This window comes from Somniosus microcephalus, chromosome 6 (assembly GCF_052327205.1).
Source record: "Somniosus microcephalus isolate GS21.2 chromosome 6, FLI_Smic_1.0, whole genome shotgun sequence".
NCBI lineage: Eukaryota > Metazoa > Chordata > Chondrichthyes > Squaliformes > Somniosidae > Somniosus > Somniosus microcephalus.
The window spans coordinates 83,270,932-83,288,164 of record NC_140992.1 but is presented as its reverse complement, the minus strand read 5'-3'; the positions used below and the strand labels follow the sequence as shown (position 1 = coordinate 83,288,164).

The 17,233-nt window shown below is 44.5% G+C and overlaps 1 protein-coding gene across 1 annotated transcript; it reads left to right on the top strand.

Moving 5' to 3' along the window:
• Positions 1-10,309: 10,309 nt before the first annotated feature.
• Positions 10,310-11,550, top strand: LOC147115842 (uncharacterized). The gene is made up of 2 exons (XM_085989453.1): positions 10,310-10,601; positions 10,714-11,550. The coding sequence occupies exons 1-2, from the start codon at positions 10,496-10,498 to the stop codon at positions 11,460-11,462; spliced, it is 855 nt and encodes a 284-aa protein (XP_085845579.1). The 5' UTR covers positions 10,310-10,495; the 3' UTR covers positions 11,463-11,550.
• The last annotated feature ends 5,683 nt before the right edge of the window (positions 11,551-17,233 follow it).

Genomic DNA, 17,233 nt, shown 5'->3' with positions numbered 1-17,233 from the left:
GGCAAATGGTATGCTGGCCTTCATAGCGAGAGGATTCGAGTACAGGAGCAAGGATGTCTTGCTGCACACCTTGAGTATTGTGTAGTTTTGGTCACCTTATCTGAGGAAGCATGTTCTTGCCATGGAGGGAGTGCAGCAAAGATTCACCAGACGTGGGATGGTAGGAATGACGTATGAAGAGAGATTGGGTCAATTAGGCTTATATTCGCTAGAGTTTAGAAGAATGAGAGGGGGTCTCATTGAAACTTATAAAATTCTAACAGGACTAGACAGACTAGATGCAGGAAGGCTGTTCCCGATGGCGGGGGAGTCCAGAACAAGGGGTCACAGTCTAAGGATAAGGGGTAAGCCATTTAGGACTGAGATGAGGAATTTCTTCACCCAGAGAGTGGTGAACCTGTGGAATTCTCTACCACAGAAGACAATTGAGTCCAATTCATTTAATATATTCAAGAAGGAGTTCGATATATTTCTTAAGGCTAAGGGGATCAAGGGATATGGGGAGAAAGCAGGGACAGGGTACTGAATTTGGATGATCAGCCATGATCGCATTGAATGGCGGAGCAGGCTCAAGGGGCCGAATGGCCCACTCCTGCTCCTATCTTCTATGTTTCTATTTTTAAGCTTGTAGAAATGTCTTACTGTCCCATCAGTTGATCAAAGTCTTTATAGGAAAAGCCCTTTTCAAAACTATGACCCCAGTTCTGATTACTGATCTGCGTTACCTAGTGGTGACCCTTAAAGAAACAGTAGCCTAGAAATTTGTTGATGCCACACCCGTTTTACAGGCTGAAGTATAGGCGGCGAGGATCCGAATCTGAAACAGGAGGATAACACATTTACATATACAAATCAGGGGCCTCAACTTCTGGTTCAGGACCTCTTCCTGAAATTAGGCTGCCCTGAACACAGCTGGTGCCGGGCCTGCTGTGTTCAGGTTAACCAGCCTGCCACCAAAAAGGTAAATATTAAAAAAGAATCATAGAATGGTTACAGCATGGAAGGCGGTCATTCGGCCCGTCGAGCCCATGCCGGCTCTCTGCAAGAGCACTTCAGTTAGTCCCACTATCCCGCACTTTCCCCGTAGCCCTGCAAATTTCTTTCCTTCAGATAATTATCCAACTCCCTTTTGAAAGCCGTGATTGAATCTGCCTCCACCACCCTTTCAGGCAGCGCATTCCAGATCTTAACCACTCACTGCATAAAAAAGTTTTTTCTTACGGCGCCTTTGGTTCTTTTGCCAATCACCTTAAATCTGTGTCCTCTGGTACTCGACCCTTCTGCCAATGGGAACAGTTTCCCTCCATCTACTCTGTCCAGACCCCTCATGATTCTGAACACCTCTATCAAATCTCCTCTCAATCTTCTCTGCTCCAAGGAAAACAAGCCCAGCTTCTCCAGTCTATCAACATAAATGAAGTCCCTCATTCCTGGAATCATTCTCATAAATCTTTTCTGCACCCTCCCTAAGGCCTTCACATATCTCCTACAGTGTGGTGCCCAGAATTGGACACAGTAATCCACTTGGGGCCGAATAAGTGTTTTATACAAGTTCATCATAAATTCCACACTTTCTTACTCTATACCTCTATTTATGAAGCCCAGGATCCTGTAAGCTTTTTTAACTGCTTTCTCAACCTGCCCTGCCACCTTCAATGATTTGTGCACACATACCCCCAGGTCTCTCTGTTCGTGCACCCTCTTCAGGATTGTACCATTTAGTTTATATTTCCTCTCCTCATTCTTTCTACTTAAATGTATCGCTTCACACTTTCCTGCGTTAAATTTCATCTGCCATGTGTCCGCCCATTTCACCAGCTTGTCTATGTCTTCCTGAAGTCTATCACTTTCCTCCTCACTGTTCACTATACTTACAAGTTTTGTGTCATCTGCAGATTTTGAAATTGTGCTCTGTACATCCACGTCCAAGACATTAATATACATCAAGAAAAGCAGTGGTCCTAGAACCGACCCCAGGGAAACACCTTCCTCCAATCCAAAAAACAACTGTCCACCACTACTCTCTGTTTCCTATCACTTAGCCAATTCCATATCCATGCTGCCACTGTCCCTTTTATTCCATGGGCTTCAACTTTACTGGCAAGCCTATTATGTGGCATGTAAGGGAACGAAAAATACTTCTTAGAATTAAATGTTAGAAGAAACTAACTTCTTAGAATTAAAATTAGTGGAAACTAGAAGGCTGATAAGTTTGTCTCCTATCCTTGCTTAGGAATATAGGACCTTAGACAAAACAGGAACTGTAAAGCTAATAAGCTGGTCTTTTGTCCTTGCTTAACATAAGGCAGGACATGTAGAAACTAGACATAACAAGAATTGTAAAGCTAATAAGCTGGTCTTATGTCCTTGCTTAAGGTAAGGCAGGACATACAGATTCTCAAAGCATGATGTAAGCACCTCCTGGCCAGAGCAGGAACAGGTAATTCTGTAGACCAATCAATGATCGTAGAAGCGGGGTGCATACCTCAAGTTAGGGTATAATTGCTGTATGTATTTGATACTCGGTGGAAGAATCCTTTCTCTGGGATGAGACTGAGATTTTCCCCTTGCATATGCTTGAATAAAGATCGTGAAACTTATCCAAGGTGTCCGTCTGGTGAATTTGTGGTTGCTATAGGGCAAGTGTCAACCCCTTATCTCAGGGGGTCCGCTTGAGAGGAGGGAAGACTTCTCTTTTACCCCACAATTGGCGTAATCGGCAGGATACAGATTCCCCGACCCGAACAATGTGGCAGCTGTTGGGGTGAGTACCTTTTAAATACCACCTACAAGTTAGAGCTGGTGCATTGTGGACAGAAGGGGAGATAATCTGTATAAAAGAACTAAGTATAGCAAACCACGAACTGACGGAAACCGAGGAATAAGCACAATACAGGTTATGAGTAGGTCCTGAAGCACGGCGAACGAGGCAATACTAGCAAACTGGTATTGGTCGTATATGACTGGCGCAGACAAGAAGGAGTACAAGAGTAACCTAGGGGCAACGTAACGACCCCAGCGTTTTACAGGTTAAGAGTAGGTCCTGAAGCGCGGCGAATGAGGCAATACCAGCGAACCGGTATTGGTCACAGACGGTCGACGCAGACAAGAAGGAGTACAAGAGTAACCTAGGGGCAATGTAACAGCCCCAGTGATAAAATAGGTGAGTTGCAAGTAGTGCAGAAAACTTAAGCATACCTCTGACAACAAATTGCCAGAACAAAATTGTTGCAAGTATGGTCTCACTCTGCGAGAGTAAAGTAAGGGACGTACCGCTGACAACAATTAACCATGGGAAGTGAAAAACTCGAGTGGGGACCGGTGGGGTCTCTGACACGCTATTTAGTGGACAAAAATAAAAGATTGATTGACAAAATGGTTAAAAACAATTGGCAACTGAACGACCGACCGGTAAAACAAAGAGAATGGTGGGCTAAGGATACAAAATTAAAGAAAGAAAAGCTTATCATTTTAGTGGCTCGTGCATATTATGAGTTGAGTAGACGTACTCGAATTTGGACCAAAAACGGGTGCCAAAATTGTACCTGAGTACCAGTAATTTAAGAATAAGGAAAAAAATGTAAGTTTTATCGACACAGATGCTATCAGTTTCTGTCCAAAACAAGTAAAATACAGGATTTGCTGAGATACGGAATCTTAAAAGGAATGCTGGAATCTCAGTTTGTGTGAAAGTGTGTTAAAAGTGTGAAAGTTTTCTATCTTTGAAAGTGTCTGTTGTGTTTGTTTTAGCTCCACCCACTCTTTTGTACAGAGAGTTAAAAGCTGTTTAACCCTTTGAAGACTTGTCTTGAATGATGGACAAGCGTGTGTTGTTTTAAGTTTGTTAATTGTTTTACAAAAGGTAAGCTTCAGCCTTGAAGTTACAGTTGCCAATGTGCCTGGAAGAAAATGAATTTGAATGTTTACAAGGCATGGGTGATTGTTTCTTTGTTAATGTGGCTTCTTTCTTTTCCAAGTGATACTGGTTAGTTAAAAAAAAATTGATCTGGATTAAATTGGAGTGATGAAGTTAATTAACCGATTAAAACCAGACTTTCATTGTGGCCATGGTGAAATTCTGGTTGGTGTAAATTTGTGTAGACCGCATTGAATAAGATAACTCCACAAGAACATCGGATAGTGGCAGGTCGCTCTACAATATTTAATTGACTACGGTACTGGGAGCCCTACAGAATGTGGGACTAAAGGTAAACCCTAGAAAGGTATAGGTAGGGAAGGACAAAGTAACCTACCTAGGATACATAATAACACAAAGGAAGAGACAAATGCCCGAAGACAGAAAGGAGGCTATTAGAACGATGCCGAGGCCAGGAACTGTGAAAGGGGTCAGACAGGTACTAGGGCTATTTAATTATTGCTGGAACTTTATCCCAGAATATGCAGAAATGGCCCAGCCTATACAGGATTTGATCAAAGGGGGGAAACCATCCCAGGAGATGGTGGACTGGGGCCCCGACCAAGAAGCAGCGTTTGTAAAGTTAAAACAAGCCCTCATAAGTGTCCCTGCCCTGGGATTACCAGACCAGAATAGGCCATTCCACATCTATAACTACCACAGTAAGGATCATTACAATGCGGTAGTAACCCAGGTGCATGGGGATAGACAAAGGCCGGTAGCGTACTACTCCACTAAGCAGCAGCCTGTAGCTGCAGGATTGTCCAGATGCGTTGCTGCCCTCGACTACGCTGCGTTGGCCATCAGAGTTAGTGAACAAATAGTGATGTCAGAACAAATTATTCTACATAGCCAGCATATGCTAGCAGAGCTGCTTAACACAGGAAGGCTAAGAACTGTATCAGATGCGTGTAGAGCCACATGGGAGGCGATGCTCATACCTTCCAATGGCACAGTAACAATAATTAAAGACAACGGTAACAATCCTGCAGGGTGGATTATAACAGAAGGAGAGGAACATCAGTGTAACCCAACAGGAAGTGAAGGGAAAAATAGTCATGTTAGTGAAGCCCCGCTCGAGGAATGGATCTATATGTAGATGGGTCCCGGCGATATATAGACGGGACACCACGAACAGGATGGCAGTGGTAGATGGCAACAGACAGGTTAAAAGGGAAGGTCGGCTAGAAGGAAGCCTATCGGCTCAGGTAGCAGAATTGGTGGCTCTCACCGAAGCCCTGAGGTTAGCCGAAGGAAAAAGGGTAAACATATATACAGATAGTCGATATGCCTTTGGGGTGGTGCATGATTACGTGGTAGCCTGGAGCAGGTGAGGATATATGACATCAGGAGGAGGACCATAAGACACAAGAATATAATCAAGGAATTAGTAGGAGCCTCTCTCCTACCCCAAGAGTGGGCAATAATAAAAATTAAAGCACACAAGATTACTGACCGACACCAACAGGGCAATGCATGGGCAGACAAGGCAGCCAAGCGGGCAGCTGAGAAAGGGAATCTGACTAATGAAGCCCAAGCCGGTGCATGTGCAATTGGGCCCGAGGTGGTGAACATGCTTAAGGTACAGGAAGAAGCCACCCTGCGGGACAGGGATGGGTGGACATGTTACCCCAAGTCCTGATGAAATTAAGGGCAAGCCCTAGCTGGACTACAGGACTGACGCCCTTTGAGTTAATGACAGGAAGAGCAATGAGACTGCCCGAGGTACTGGTCACAGGAAGTGAGGACGTAGGACCATATAAAGGCAGAATACGGAGGTTTGTGATGGAACTCTATAAGCAATTACACGACCTGAAAGCACAGGCTAGAGACCAGCAAGTAATTAAAGACTTAGAGAATGACACCAAGGAACAGAAAGTCCAAATACCCCAGGTAGGCAGTCAGGTAATGGTAAAGATAAACCCGGAGAAACCCGGGTTCTCGCCAAAATGGACCAGCCCCCATCAGGTAATAATGGTAAGTGACACGTGCGCATGCATAGATATAAGGGGCACTGGCAAATGGAAACACTGGACCCAGTTGAAAAGGCATGGACCCTAATTAACCAGTGACGACCGGGAAATATTATGTTTTACAGGATCTTATCCCTTATAGGGGGAGCCACGGGAGAAGCTGTGCAGGCCGGCCACAAGAACCAACAAGGCCTGTATTACAGAAACTCGAGTGACGTTAGCTGTGATCAGGAGCAAAAGGGGGATTGGTAATAAAGAAAACCAAGGATAAACTACACTTTGGTGTACACCAACGAATAATTACGGTGTTGCTAAACCTAACAGATATAACCATTCCTAGCTTTTGTGGAAAGGAAACAGTAAGCCTGTACAATAACTTGACCCTATGAGCTCTTGAAGGCCTTAATCAAGAACCATGACATTTAATGTGAAAAGGAGGACAGGTAGAAAAGGGGACCGGGAGAAAGGGGGGATACTAGAAACAACAGGTGTGGGATACGTGGCAGGGGTTGCGATGGTGAACACTATAGACCAGCACACCATAGACGATCGGGTTGATGCCGTAATCTGAATCTTACAAGAATTGTTGGGTAGGGAAGGGGATAACCAAAGACTGCAGGCACAGCTAGGTGATGGCGCGGAGAGAGAACTGCTACAATTGGCCCACACGTTGCTGGACCACGCCAGAACTATAACTTTGATAAACAAAGCAGGGGAAGATGTGAGCTGCCAACTACAGTCGGAAATAGTTTGCGCAGGGTATGGAGCATGGATACTTAGTGAAGTACAACATAACCTAGAGCAACTCCAAAATGGAGAAGTGCCGGATTGGATAACGAATTATGTATTTACCAATTGGACCTTAGATAAAAACATGACGCATACGTGTGAGGTACGGAGGAATAGTCATGCTTGGATACCAAAGTTAGATGCATAACCGGACATTTAAATGTAATAGGATTTGTACCATCAATACCGCAGTATGATGTAACAAAAGGACATCCCTTATACCAAACAATACAGGGGAGATAAGGAATCAAGCTCGCTTGCGCTACCATGACTTGTCCAGACATGTGATTAGAGAGAACAACAGTACAAGAAGTATTAACATAGATGACCGTTATAGAAATAACCAAGTTGTTTTATGCCGAGATCCACCATAAATGACCAACGATGACTGTGGTTATGGCCGAACATAAGTCCGAACATAACGGGTGCACATTGAGTATCACGCCAATGACACGGGATTCATAGAAACATAGAAACATAGAAGATAGGAGCAGGAGTAGACCATTCGGCCCCTCGAGCCTGCTCCACCATTCAATGCGATCATGGCTGATCATCCAAATTCAGTACCCGGTCCCTGCTTTCTCCCCATACCCCTTGACCCCTTTAGCCTTAAGAAATATATCCAACTCCTTCTTGAATATATTTAATGAATTGGCCTCTACTGCCTCCTGTGGTAGAGAATTCCACAGGTTCACCACTCTCTGGGTGAAGAAATTCCTCCTCATTTCTGTCCTAAATGGCCTACCCCTTATCCTTAGACTGTGACCCCTGGTTCTGGAATCCCTGGCCATCGGGAACATCCTTCCTGCATCTAGTCTGTCCAGTCCTGTCACAATTTTATAAGTTTCAATGAGATCCCCTCTCATTCTTCTAAACTCCAGCGAGTACAAGACCAATCAACCCAATCTCTCCTGATGCGTCATTCCTGCCATCCCAGGTATCAGCCTGGTGAATCTTCGCTGAACTCCTTCCATGGCAAGAACATCCTTCCTCAGATAAGGCGACCAAAACTGCACACAATACTCAAGATGTGGCCTCACCAAGGCCCTGTACAACTGCAGCAAGATATCCTTGTTCCTGTACTCAAACCCTCTCGCTACGAAGGCCAACATACCATTTGCCTTCTTAACCGCCTGCTGCACCTGCATGCTTACCTTCAGCGACTGGTGCACAAGGACACCCAGGTCTCGTTGCACTTCCCCTTCTCCCAATCTATTGCTATTCAGATAATAATCCGCCATCCTGTTTTTGCGACGAAAGTGGATAACCTCACATTTATCCATGTTATATTGCATCTGCCATGCTTCTGCCCAATCACCCAACCTGTCCAAATCATCCTGGACATTCTCGGCATCCTCCTCACAGCACACACGCCCACCCAGCTTTGTGTTGTCTGCAAATTTGGAAATATTACATCTAGTTCCCTTGTCTAGATCATTAATATATATTGTGAATAGCTGGGGTCCAAGGACTGATCCCTACGATACCCCACTAGTCACTGCCTGCCACTCGGAAAAATACCCGTTTATTCCAACTTTTTGCTTTCCGTCTGCCAACCAGTTCTCCATCCAAGTCAATACCTTGCCCCCAATCCCATGTGCCTTAACTTTACACGCTAATCTCTTATGCTGGACCTTATCGAAAGCTTCTGAAAGTCCAAATACACCACATCCACTGGTTCTCCCTTATCTAGTTTACCAGTTACATTCTCAAAAAATTCCAGTAGATTAGTCAAGCACGATTTACCTTTTGTAAATCCATGTTGACTTTGTCCGATCCTGTCACTGTTTTCCAAGTGCTCTGCTATTACATCTTTTATAATGGACTCTAGCATTTTCTCCACTATACATGTCAGGCTTACTGGTCTGTAATTCCCCGTTTTCTCTCTACCACCTTTTTTGAATAGTGGGGTAACATTAGCTACCCTCCAATCCATGGGTACTGTTCCAGATTCCATCGAATGTTGGAAGATGATCAGCAATGCATCTACTATTTCTAGGGCCACTTCCTTAAGTACCCTAGGATGTAGATTATCAGGCCCTGGGGATTTATCAGCCTTCAAACCCATCAATTTCCCTAACACCATTTCCCTACAAATACTGATTTCTTTCAGTTCCTCCCTTTCATCAGACCCTATGTTCCCCAACATTTCTGGGAGGTTATTTGTGTCCTCCTTTGTGAAGACAGAACCAAAATATGTATTTTATTGGTCTGCCATTTCTTTGTTCCCTATTATAAGTTCCCCTGATTCTGACTGCAAGGGACCTACGCTTGACTTCACCAATCTTTTTCTCTTCACATATCGATAAAAGCTTTTACAGTCAGTTTTTATGTTCCCTGAAAGCTTACTCTCATATTCTATTTTCCCCTTCTTAATTAATCCCTTTGTCCTCCTTTGTTGAATCCTAAACTGCTCCCAATCCTCAGGTTTACTGCGTTTTCTGGCCAATTTATATGTCCTCTCCTTGGATATTATGCTATCCCTAATTTCCCTCGTTGGCCACGGTTGAGTCACCTTTTTTGTTTTATTTTTATGCCAAACTGGGATGAACAAATTCTGTAGTTCATCCATGTGGCCTTTGAATGTTAGACATTGCCTATCCACCGTCAACCCTTTGAGTGACATTCCCCAATCAATCCCACTCAACTCGCGCCTCAGACCATCGTAGTTTCCTTTATTTAAATTGAGGACCCTAGTCTCTGAGTCAACTACTTCATTCTCCATCTTAATGAAGAATTCTATCATATTGGGGCAGAAATTAGGATCGGGGGCTTGCCGCGCGTGCAAGCCCCCGATCTGCACTTACCCGACGTGCCGGCCGTTCACCTCCAGGGACGCCTGGAATTCCTTTTTGAAAAAGGTGAATCCCGGGCAGCGTGTGATGTCACGCCGCCCAGGAGTGCAGCCAGCGCGAAGCCTGTAGTGCGCTGTGCAAGTGAGACACGCCCCTTGAGGTCTCATTTTAATAGGACACGCCCATAATCTTTGATAGCAGCTGGAGAGGACTCTTTCTTACAGAACAGAAGTGCAGGTAGGTTATGTGTATTTTTATCAATGTTTTGGTAACTTTTATAAACTTTTAAAAACTTTTGAATGATTTTGATGACTCGGAGGTAGTTTTAAAGAGAATTGAAGCTATTTGGGCAGTTTTTAAAGCCTTGAAAACATTATTTTAATTCTGTTCAGTTAATTAGAAAATTGAGATGGCTGGAATGACCACATTTAACGTGATTAAAAGAACTCAGAACTTCACTGAGGATGACCTCAGCAATCTCCTCAACGAGGTGGAGGCGAGGCGCCTGCGCATCATGGGGAATGAGCAGTCGAGACACCGTGAAAAGGTCAGGTGGTAGCATGGTCGGAAGTTGCACAAGCTGTCAGCGCGAGCTCCACCATTCCACGTACAGCGGAACAATATCGCAAGAAATTCAGTGACTTGTTGCGATCTGTCAGGGTTTGTACAGTTTTAACTAAAGTGTACTGTTACATTGCAAAGAGTTTAATTTAACTTGATTTCAAAAGGCTTATGCATTTAATTTTCTAAAGTTACTTCTTGGTAAAGTCACCTGAGCTAGCAATAAAAGTTTATGGCTTTGGGGCCAGCTCAAGGTTACCTATTGTTCTCTTATCTTGATTCCAGTGCTTTGAGCTGTAAAACTTCAATCAGAGATTTTAAGAAACACCCAACCCAGTCTTCAAAGCCTTTGCTGACCATGTCAGAAATGCAGCTGTTTGATTCTATTTTCTCTTCTTTAATATCAGAGTAAGAGTTCTCATAATGCCAGGGAACGCACACACACAGGCGGTGGTGTTGCCATGCTGAGGGTTTTGACCGAACATGAGGAACGGGTCGAACAGATGTGCGGATTTGCTAGCAATCGCCCTGCGGAAGGATCTCAAACAAACATTGATGACCCTCAAAGTGAGTTGGCCTGCCCAGCTATATGTTGAAGAAGGATAGGTGTGTGCTGAATATCTGTGATGTGGCACATCGTGCTTTACCTTTGCAAATGTTTTCTGCTTCATTCCCACAGCTGGACAGAGTACCTCTCACACGCGGGATGAGCAGTGCCTGGAGTCAGCGGCCACAGAGGGCATTGGGGAAGGTGTTTCTGCTGCGGTGGCAGCAGTTACTGAGCTGGTTGAGGAACAGGAGGAACCTGTCCTTTGTCAGCAAGTGCAGCAGGAGTGTATAGACCATGTGTCGCTGCCCACTAGCTCACAATCTCCTGGCCCCTGTGGCTCTGTGCGAGTCACTGCTGACTGTAGCTCCACAGACAGACACCATATTGACACTTCAGTGCAGGTGGGAGGAGCAGAAAGACATTCAGTACAACAGCACCTACAAGATGAGGAGCAAGATATTGCAGGTTTCAGGCATTTGCTGAGCTCTCTCACTGAGAAGGATGTAGACTCCAGAGACTCTATCAGGCAGGGAATCGATAATCTGTGCATGACACTAAATCAGACATCATCGCAGTTGGTGGCGCAGTTGGTGGCGCTTAATGAGACTATGATTGCACTAGTTCATTCGCGTGAACCTATTCCTACTGCCATTACGCTGACTCCAGCAGAAGGGCCATTCCCAGGTCACATTGCAGATCCACTTTGGTCCCAGGAGCCAGCAGCTGCACCAGTCATGACGCAGGGAAATGTGGAATTGCCTCAGCAACAACCCTTTCGTGAGAGCGCTGCTGAAGAGCAGGAAAAGTCTGACAGGGCCCTTGCATGTAGCTCTGGAGGGCTCCAGTCACGGGCATTGAAAAGGCGCAGGAAACATTAGGGTGTCACCTTCAGCCCACTCCGCCTCCTTCAACCCTCAGCCACAGAGGCCAGTGGCCAAATCGTTAAATTGTTATATTTATCATTTTATTGAAATGTTAAATGTTTTCTTACATATTTAAATTAAAATGTTTATTTCTGAATGAAAGGATATGTAACCTTTTCGTTTAAGCAGTACACCCAGTAGTCAATCTTAAAAAAATTTAAACATTTTTTTATTTCAAAAAGTTTGACAACAACTGTTACAGAAGTAGAAAATAGCTAGTTCTCACCTTGAATGTCTGTATTGCAGTAAGAAAGTAAAAATTACTGTAAAATGTTTACACTTTCTTTGCCAACAGTTAGCATTTTGCACGTTTGAAAACGTTACAAGAGGTAGTACCCATCTTAAATTTTGCCATTTCACTATGAATCAAACAAAAATTACTTAAACCTGTTTACAAAGTGATTTCAAAACTGTTAACTTTAATATTTTTAAATTGCATAAAAGAGGTCCTTAACATCCTGAATGTCTTACTTGCACACAAAAAAGAAAGACAAGTAAAAACGAACTGTTTCCAATATTTCTTCCTCATTGTTCATGGTTAGAAATTTTTTTAAAGTACAGAAGCTTTACTTAAAATTTACAAGTTATTCACTTTATACATCGAAACTGAAGATGAAAAGTTTTTGATGATGCAATAAAAGGTCACTGTTTCACTTTAATATGTGTCTGCTTCTGTCTTTGCCTTGCGGGGGGAGGGGTAGGTACAGGGCGTAACTACCACGTGAAGGTGTTGGCTACCAGCAGTTCGTGAGCAGCCTTAGATTCGGCGGCACTTGGCTCCTCCCCATGAGGCCTGGCAACATGCACATTGCCATCGCCTTCATCCTCCATTTCAACAGGCAGCTGTTCCTCATTGTTAAGGGTCAGTCCTTCCTGCAGGGCAAGGTTGTGCAAAGCACAACAGGCCAGCACAATCCTTGCCACTTTCTGGTGAGAGTACTGCAAGGTCCCCCCTGACCTACCCAGGCACCGGAAGCGTGATTTCAGAACTCCTATTGTCCTCTTCACCACTTGATGTGTAGACACGTGTGCATGGTTGTATCTCTCTTGAGACTGATTAATGGTATTGCGGTAGGGGGTCATCAGCCATGGTTTCAGCGGGTAGCCCTTGTCGCCCAATATCCATGCGGATCCTGTAGGCAATTTGCTGAGAGAATCATACAATTTAGAGTTACGGAGGACGAAGGAGTCATGATTACTTCCCCGGTGCCCTGCATTCACGTTTAGGATCCTCAGGTGTGCATCACATAATATCATAACATTCAATGAATGATACCCCTTCCTGTTTATGAATGTCACAGGTACATCCTTGGGTGCCTTCAATGCAATATGGGTTCCATCGACGGCCCCAATCACTTTGGGGAATCCAGCAATGCGATGAAATGCTAAGGCCATCTCCTTTTGATGTTGAGTGGACAAGTCATAATTAATTAAATCTGAAATCCTACGGCAAATGGCTTCTGTGACCTGGTGAATGCAGACCCTCGCAGCATTCTTGGAGATGTTGGTTATGTCACCGGTGCCTGCTTGAAATGATCCACTTGCAAAGAAGTTCAATGCTGTGGTTACCTTCATGTTCACTGACAAGGCAGTGTGGGTCTTCGAGCATGGCTCCAAGTCTGCCTTCAACATGTCACATAGTCGGCCAATTGCCTCTTTACTGAAGCGCAGCCTCCTGATACACAACTCCTCGGACAGCATTTCAAATTATCGCCTCTCCCTGTAAACTCTGTGGGGTGGGTAGTTGTTCCTTCTGATCAGGAGACGGTTATCGCTCCTCAATCTTCTACGTTGCTCCCTGGCATTCCGATTTCTTTGAAGCAAATACACATAGAGCATCACGGCAACATTTCTATAAGAGGGCATGTTTCTCGCTCACAGGACTCCTCACTACACAGATGTACCTGTTTGGAGTAAATGGAAATAGTTGTCACAGTTATTTTAATAAACTTAGTGCCTATAACATCAACTCGGCCTATGCCAGGAAGCATGCTTTAACGGCTTGCAAACACATCCTTCCCGCCTGATGAATATCACAGGCCGAGATCCTTTTCCAATAAATTACATTAGCAGAAATTCATCATTACATAAATACATTCATCCACGTACTGAAAGGAATACATACATAAATGCACATCCTTCAAGGAATATATACAGAATACATACAATCATACATACATACTTACTAAATATTACTGATGACAAGTTCATTTTGTAAGCATTTTATTCTTTTTAAAACAGTCATTTTCACATTTAATAAAAATAAATTCAATTAGGCCTTGCCCACAGCCACAATTGCTCCTTCTACCTACAGTACTGAAAACCCGTTTTAAACAAAAAAATTTTTTTAAACTTACCTCAGCCTTTCTTAAAATAACTTTCCTCCCTTTCCCAAACAGAAATAGTGACTTTCAGAAGCTCCACGATGAAAGACTTCTTCCTCCGCAGCTTCTCGACAGCTTTACTCCTGCTTTTTTGATGTGTAAGTTGTCAGGACTTACCCTCACTGAATCCATGAATGAAATCGACAAATTTCACTGCGCACGCGCTGCCTGTGCAGTCGCACGCGCTGTGCCTCTTAACCCCTTGGGTCAGGGGAGAGGAAATGCCGGTTTTCCCCGCATGCGCTGTGCATGCTGAAAACCGGCAATTCCTCCGGCCACACGCATGAGTGCCCCGTCCGTACTCACGCATTCAGAGAGGAATTACTGGGCCATTATGATCGCTCCGACCCAAGGGGCCTCGTACAACAAGATTGCTAATTAATCCTTTCTCATTACATAATACCCAGTCTAAGATGACCTGATCTCTGGTTGGTTCCTCAACATATTGGCCCAGGAAACCATCCCGTAAACACTCAAGGAATTCTTCCTCCACAGTATTGTTACTAATTTGGTTAGCCCAATTTTTATGCAGATTAAAGTCACCCATGATGACTGCTGTGCCCTTATTGCACGCTTCTCTAATTTCCCTTTTATTATGTCCGTGTATAATTGAGACACGGACGGCAGGAGTTGGTTATAACAGGTCTTCACTGAATGGAGACAACCTGGAACTACTATGCAAATGTTACTACACAGGCTTATATACAGGGGTGGTCACTACTGGTACTGCAGTATACAGGGGCTGCAGAATATAGTTCCTTCTACAAAGTACATACACTACAATTCCTCCCCTTTTAGCTAAACAGTACATAACATTCGATTAACAATGAAATAACATATTTACAATTACAGTTGCTAGATACATTAGTTGAAGTTAAGCAATTATAAGTTCAGTCTTTGAGGAGGCTTCTTGATTCTGTCTGGATAACGCCTCTTTGGGGTATCAGGTTCTTCTGGCAAAGTTGAGTTGGGATCAATGTCATTGTTTGGTTCGTCTGCTTCCAATATCACCGATTCTGAGGTAGATGCAATTGGTACTTCGGTTTCATCGCCAGGTGTATCAGATCGTGGCGTGGAGTTGACGTTTCCCAGTGACTCTAGAATCTGGTCAGCATGGCGTCTTACAATGCTCTCTCCAACGTCCACGATATACATTAGAGGTCCTTGCCGTGTACAGATCGTTCCTGGCTGCCATTTCTCTGTGCGGTAGTCCCGGGCCAAAACTGGGTGACCTATCTTAAAACTCCTGGTCGGCCTTTCATTCATATTCTGAAACTGCCTGTTCTCCACATCTCTTCTGATGTTTGGCTTAACCAAATCCAAGCGGCATCGTAGTCTTCGATTGAAGAAAATCATGGCTGGAGTTTGGTTGGTAACCGCATGTGTCGCATTCCGGTAGGCAAACAAGAAGTTATCCACCTTGTGTTGTAGAGGTATATCTTCATTACACATTGCCTTGATAGCCTTCTTGAATGTTTGAACGAACCTCTCAGCCAATCCATTAGTGGCTGGATGATGTGGGGCAGATGTATAATGCTTAACACCATTGTTCTTTAAGAACCTCCGGAACTCTTCAGACACAAACTGTGGTCCATTGTCGGAGCAAATCTGTTCAGGCAGCCCATTCCTGGTGAATATGGTTCATAAGACTGTGATAGTTTTTTCTGTGGTGGTTGAGGACATTTTTATTACCTCTGGCCACTTTGAATGTGCATCCACCGCAATTAAAAACATCGAGTCCATAAATGGACCAGCAAAATCAATGTGCACCCTTTGCCATGGAGATGAGGGCCACTCCCATGGATGTAGAGGGGCTTGTGGTGGGGCGTTTTGGACCTTCTGGCATCCTGCACAGCTCTTGGTCATCTCTTCGATTTCTCTATCGATTCCTGGCCACCACACAAACGCTCTGGCTAAGTTCTTCATTTTTACCCCTCCCAGATGACCCTCCTGAAGCTCATTGAGCACTCTATCCTTCAATTTGGGTGGAATTACTACTCTGGATCCACACATCAAGGTTCCTCGGCACACTGACAGCTGTTCTCTTCTCGGCGAGAATGCTGGCAGCAGTGGTTCGCCATGTGCTGGCCATCCCTTCACCGTTAAATCATAGACCCAGGAGAGTGTCGGGTCATTTTGTGTTTCCTTTTCTATGTTTGCATTCGTCACAGGGAGACATTCGACTATGGTCGAGTGGAATATCTCCACTGGATCCACTGCAAGTTCTTCTTCCACCGTCGGCAACGGTAGGCGCGACAATCCATCAGCATTCCCATGCTGTTTAGCTCCTTTGTACTCGATGTCATATTGGTGTGCCGCTAGGAAAAGGGACCATCTCTGCAGCCGTTGTGCTGTCATTATCAGTACGCCCTTCTGAGGGTTGAAAATGGAGACAAGAGGTTGATGATCAGTAAGTAGAGTAAATTTCTGACCGAGCAGGTAGTGATTGAACTTCTTCACCCCCCACACCAGGCTGAGGGCCTCTCTGTCAATCTGGGTGTAGTTACGCTCGGCTGAAGTTAACGAGCATGACGCAAAAGCTATCGGCCTCTCTGAACCATCAAGGAATTTATGTGACAGTATCGCCCCAACACCGTAGGGAGACGCATCACACGCCAGTCTTATCGGTAGTGATGGGTTGTAGTGAGCCAATACTTCTCTTGAAGTGATTAGGTCCTTACTCTTCTGAAAGGCCCGCTTACATTCATCGCTCCATTTCCATGCTACTCCCATTTGTAGTAGGGCGTTCAGTGGGTGCAGAATTGTGGACAAATTCGGCAAAAACTTATGGTAGTAATTCACCAATCCGAGGAATGACCTCAGTTGCAACACATTTTCAGGCGCTGGAGCATTAACTACCGCTTCAATTTTGTCAGGGGACTTATGTAACCCCTCTTCATCAATCACGTGGCCACAATACGATATCTGTTTCTTAAAAAACTCGCACTTGGGGCGATTGGCTCGTAGCCCATGTTCACGTAGTCTAGTGAGCACCTGCTCTAGGTTGGCAAGGTGTTCACTGTCATCTTCACCTGTCACTAGGATGTCGTCCAAGTAACACTGAGTCCCCGGAATCCCTTGTAGGACTTGTTCCATCGCTCTTTGCCATATCGCCGGAGCTGATGCTACTCCGAATACCAGTCGATTATACTGGTAAAGACCTTTGTGAGTGTTTATCGTGAGATACTTCCCAGAGGATTCTTCAACCTCCATCTGCAAATATGCTTGTGCTAGGTCAATTTTTGTAAAACGCTTCCCTCCAGATAGTGAGGCGAAGATATCTTCTATCCTTGGAAGAGGATATTGTACTGTGTGAAGGACTGGGTTCACCGTCACCTTGAA

Coding starts and splice junctions, on each gene's coding strand:
- LOC147115842 (XM_085989453.1), top strand. CDS start 10,496: ATGCTGAGGGTTTTGACCGAACATGAGGAACGGGTCGAACAGATGTGC. Junction 10,602..10,713: donor AAACATTGATGACCCTCAAA/GTGAGTTGGCCT, acceptor TCATTCCCACAG/CTGGACAGAGTACCTCTCAC.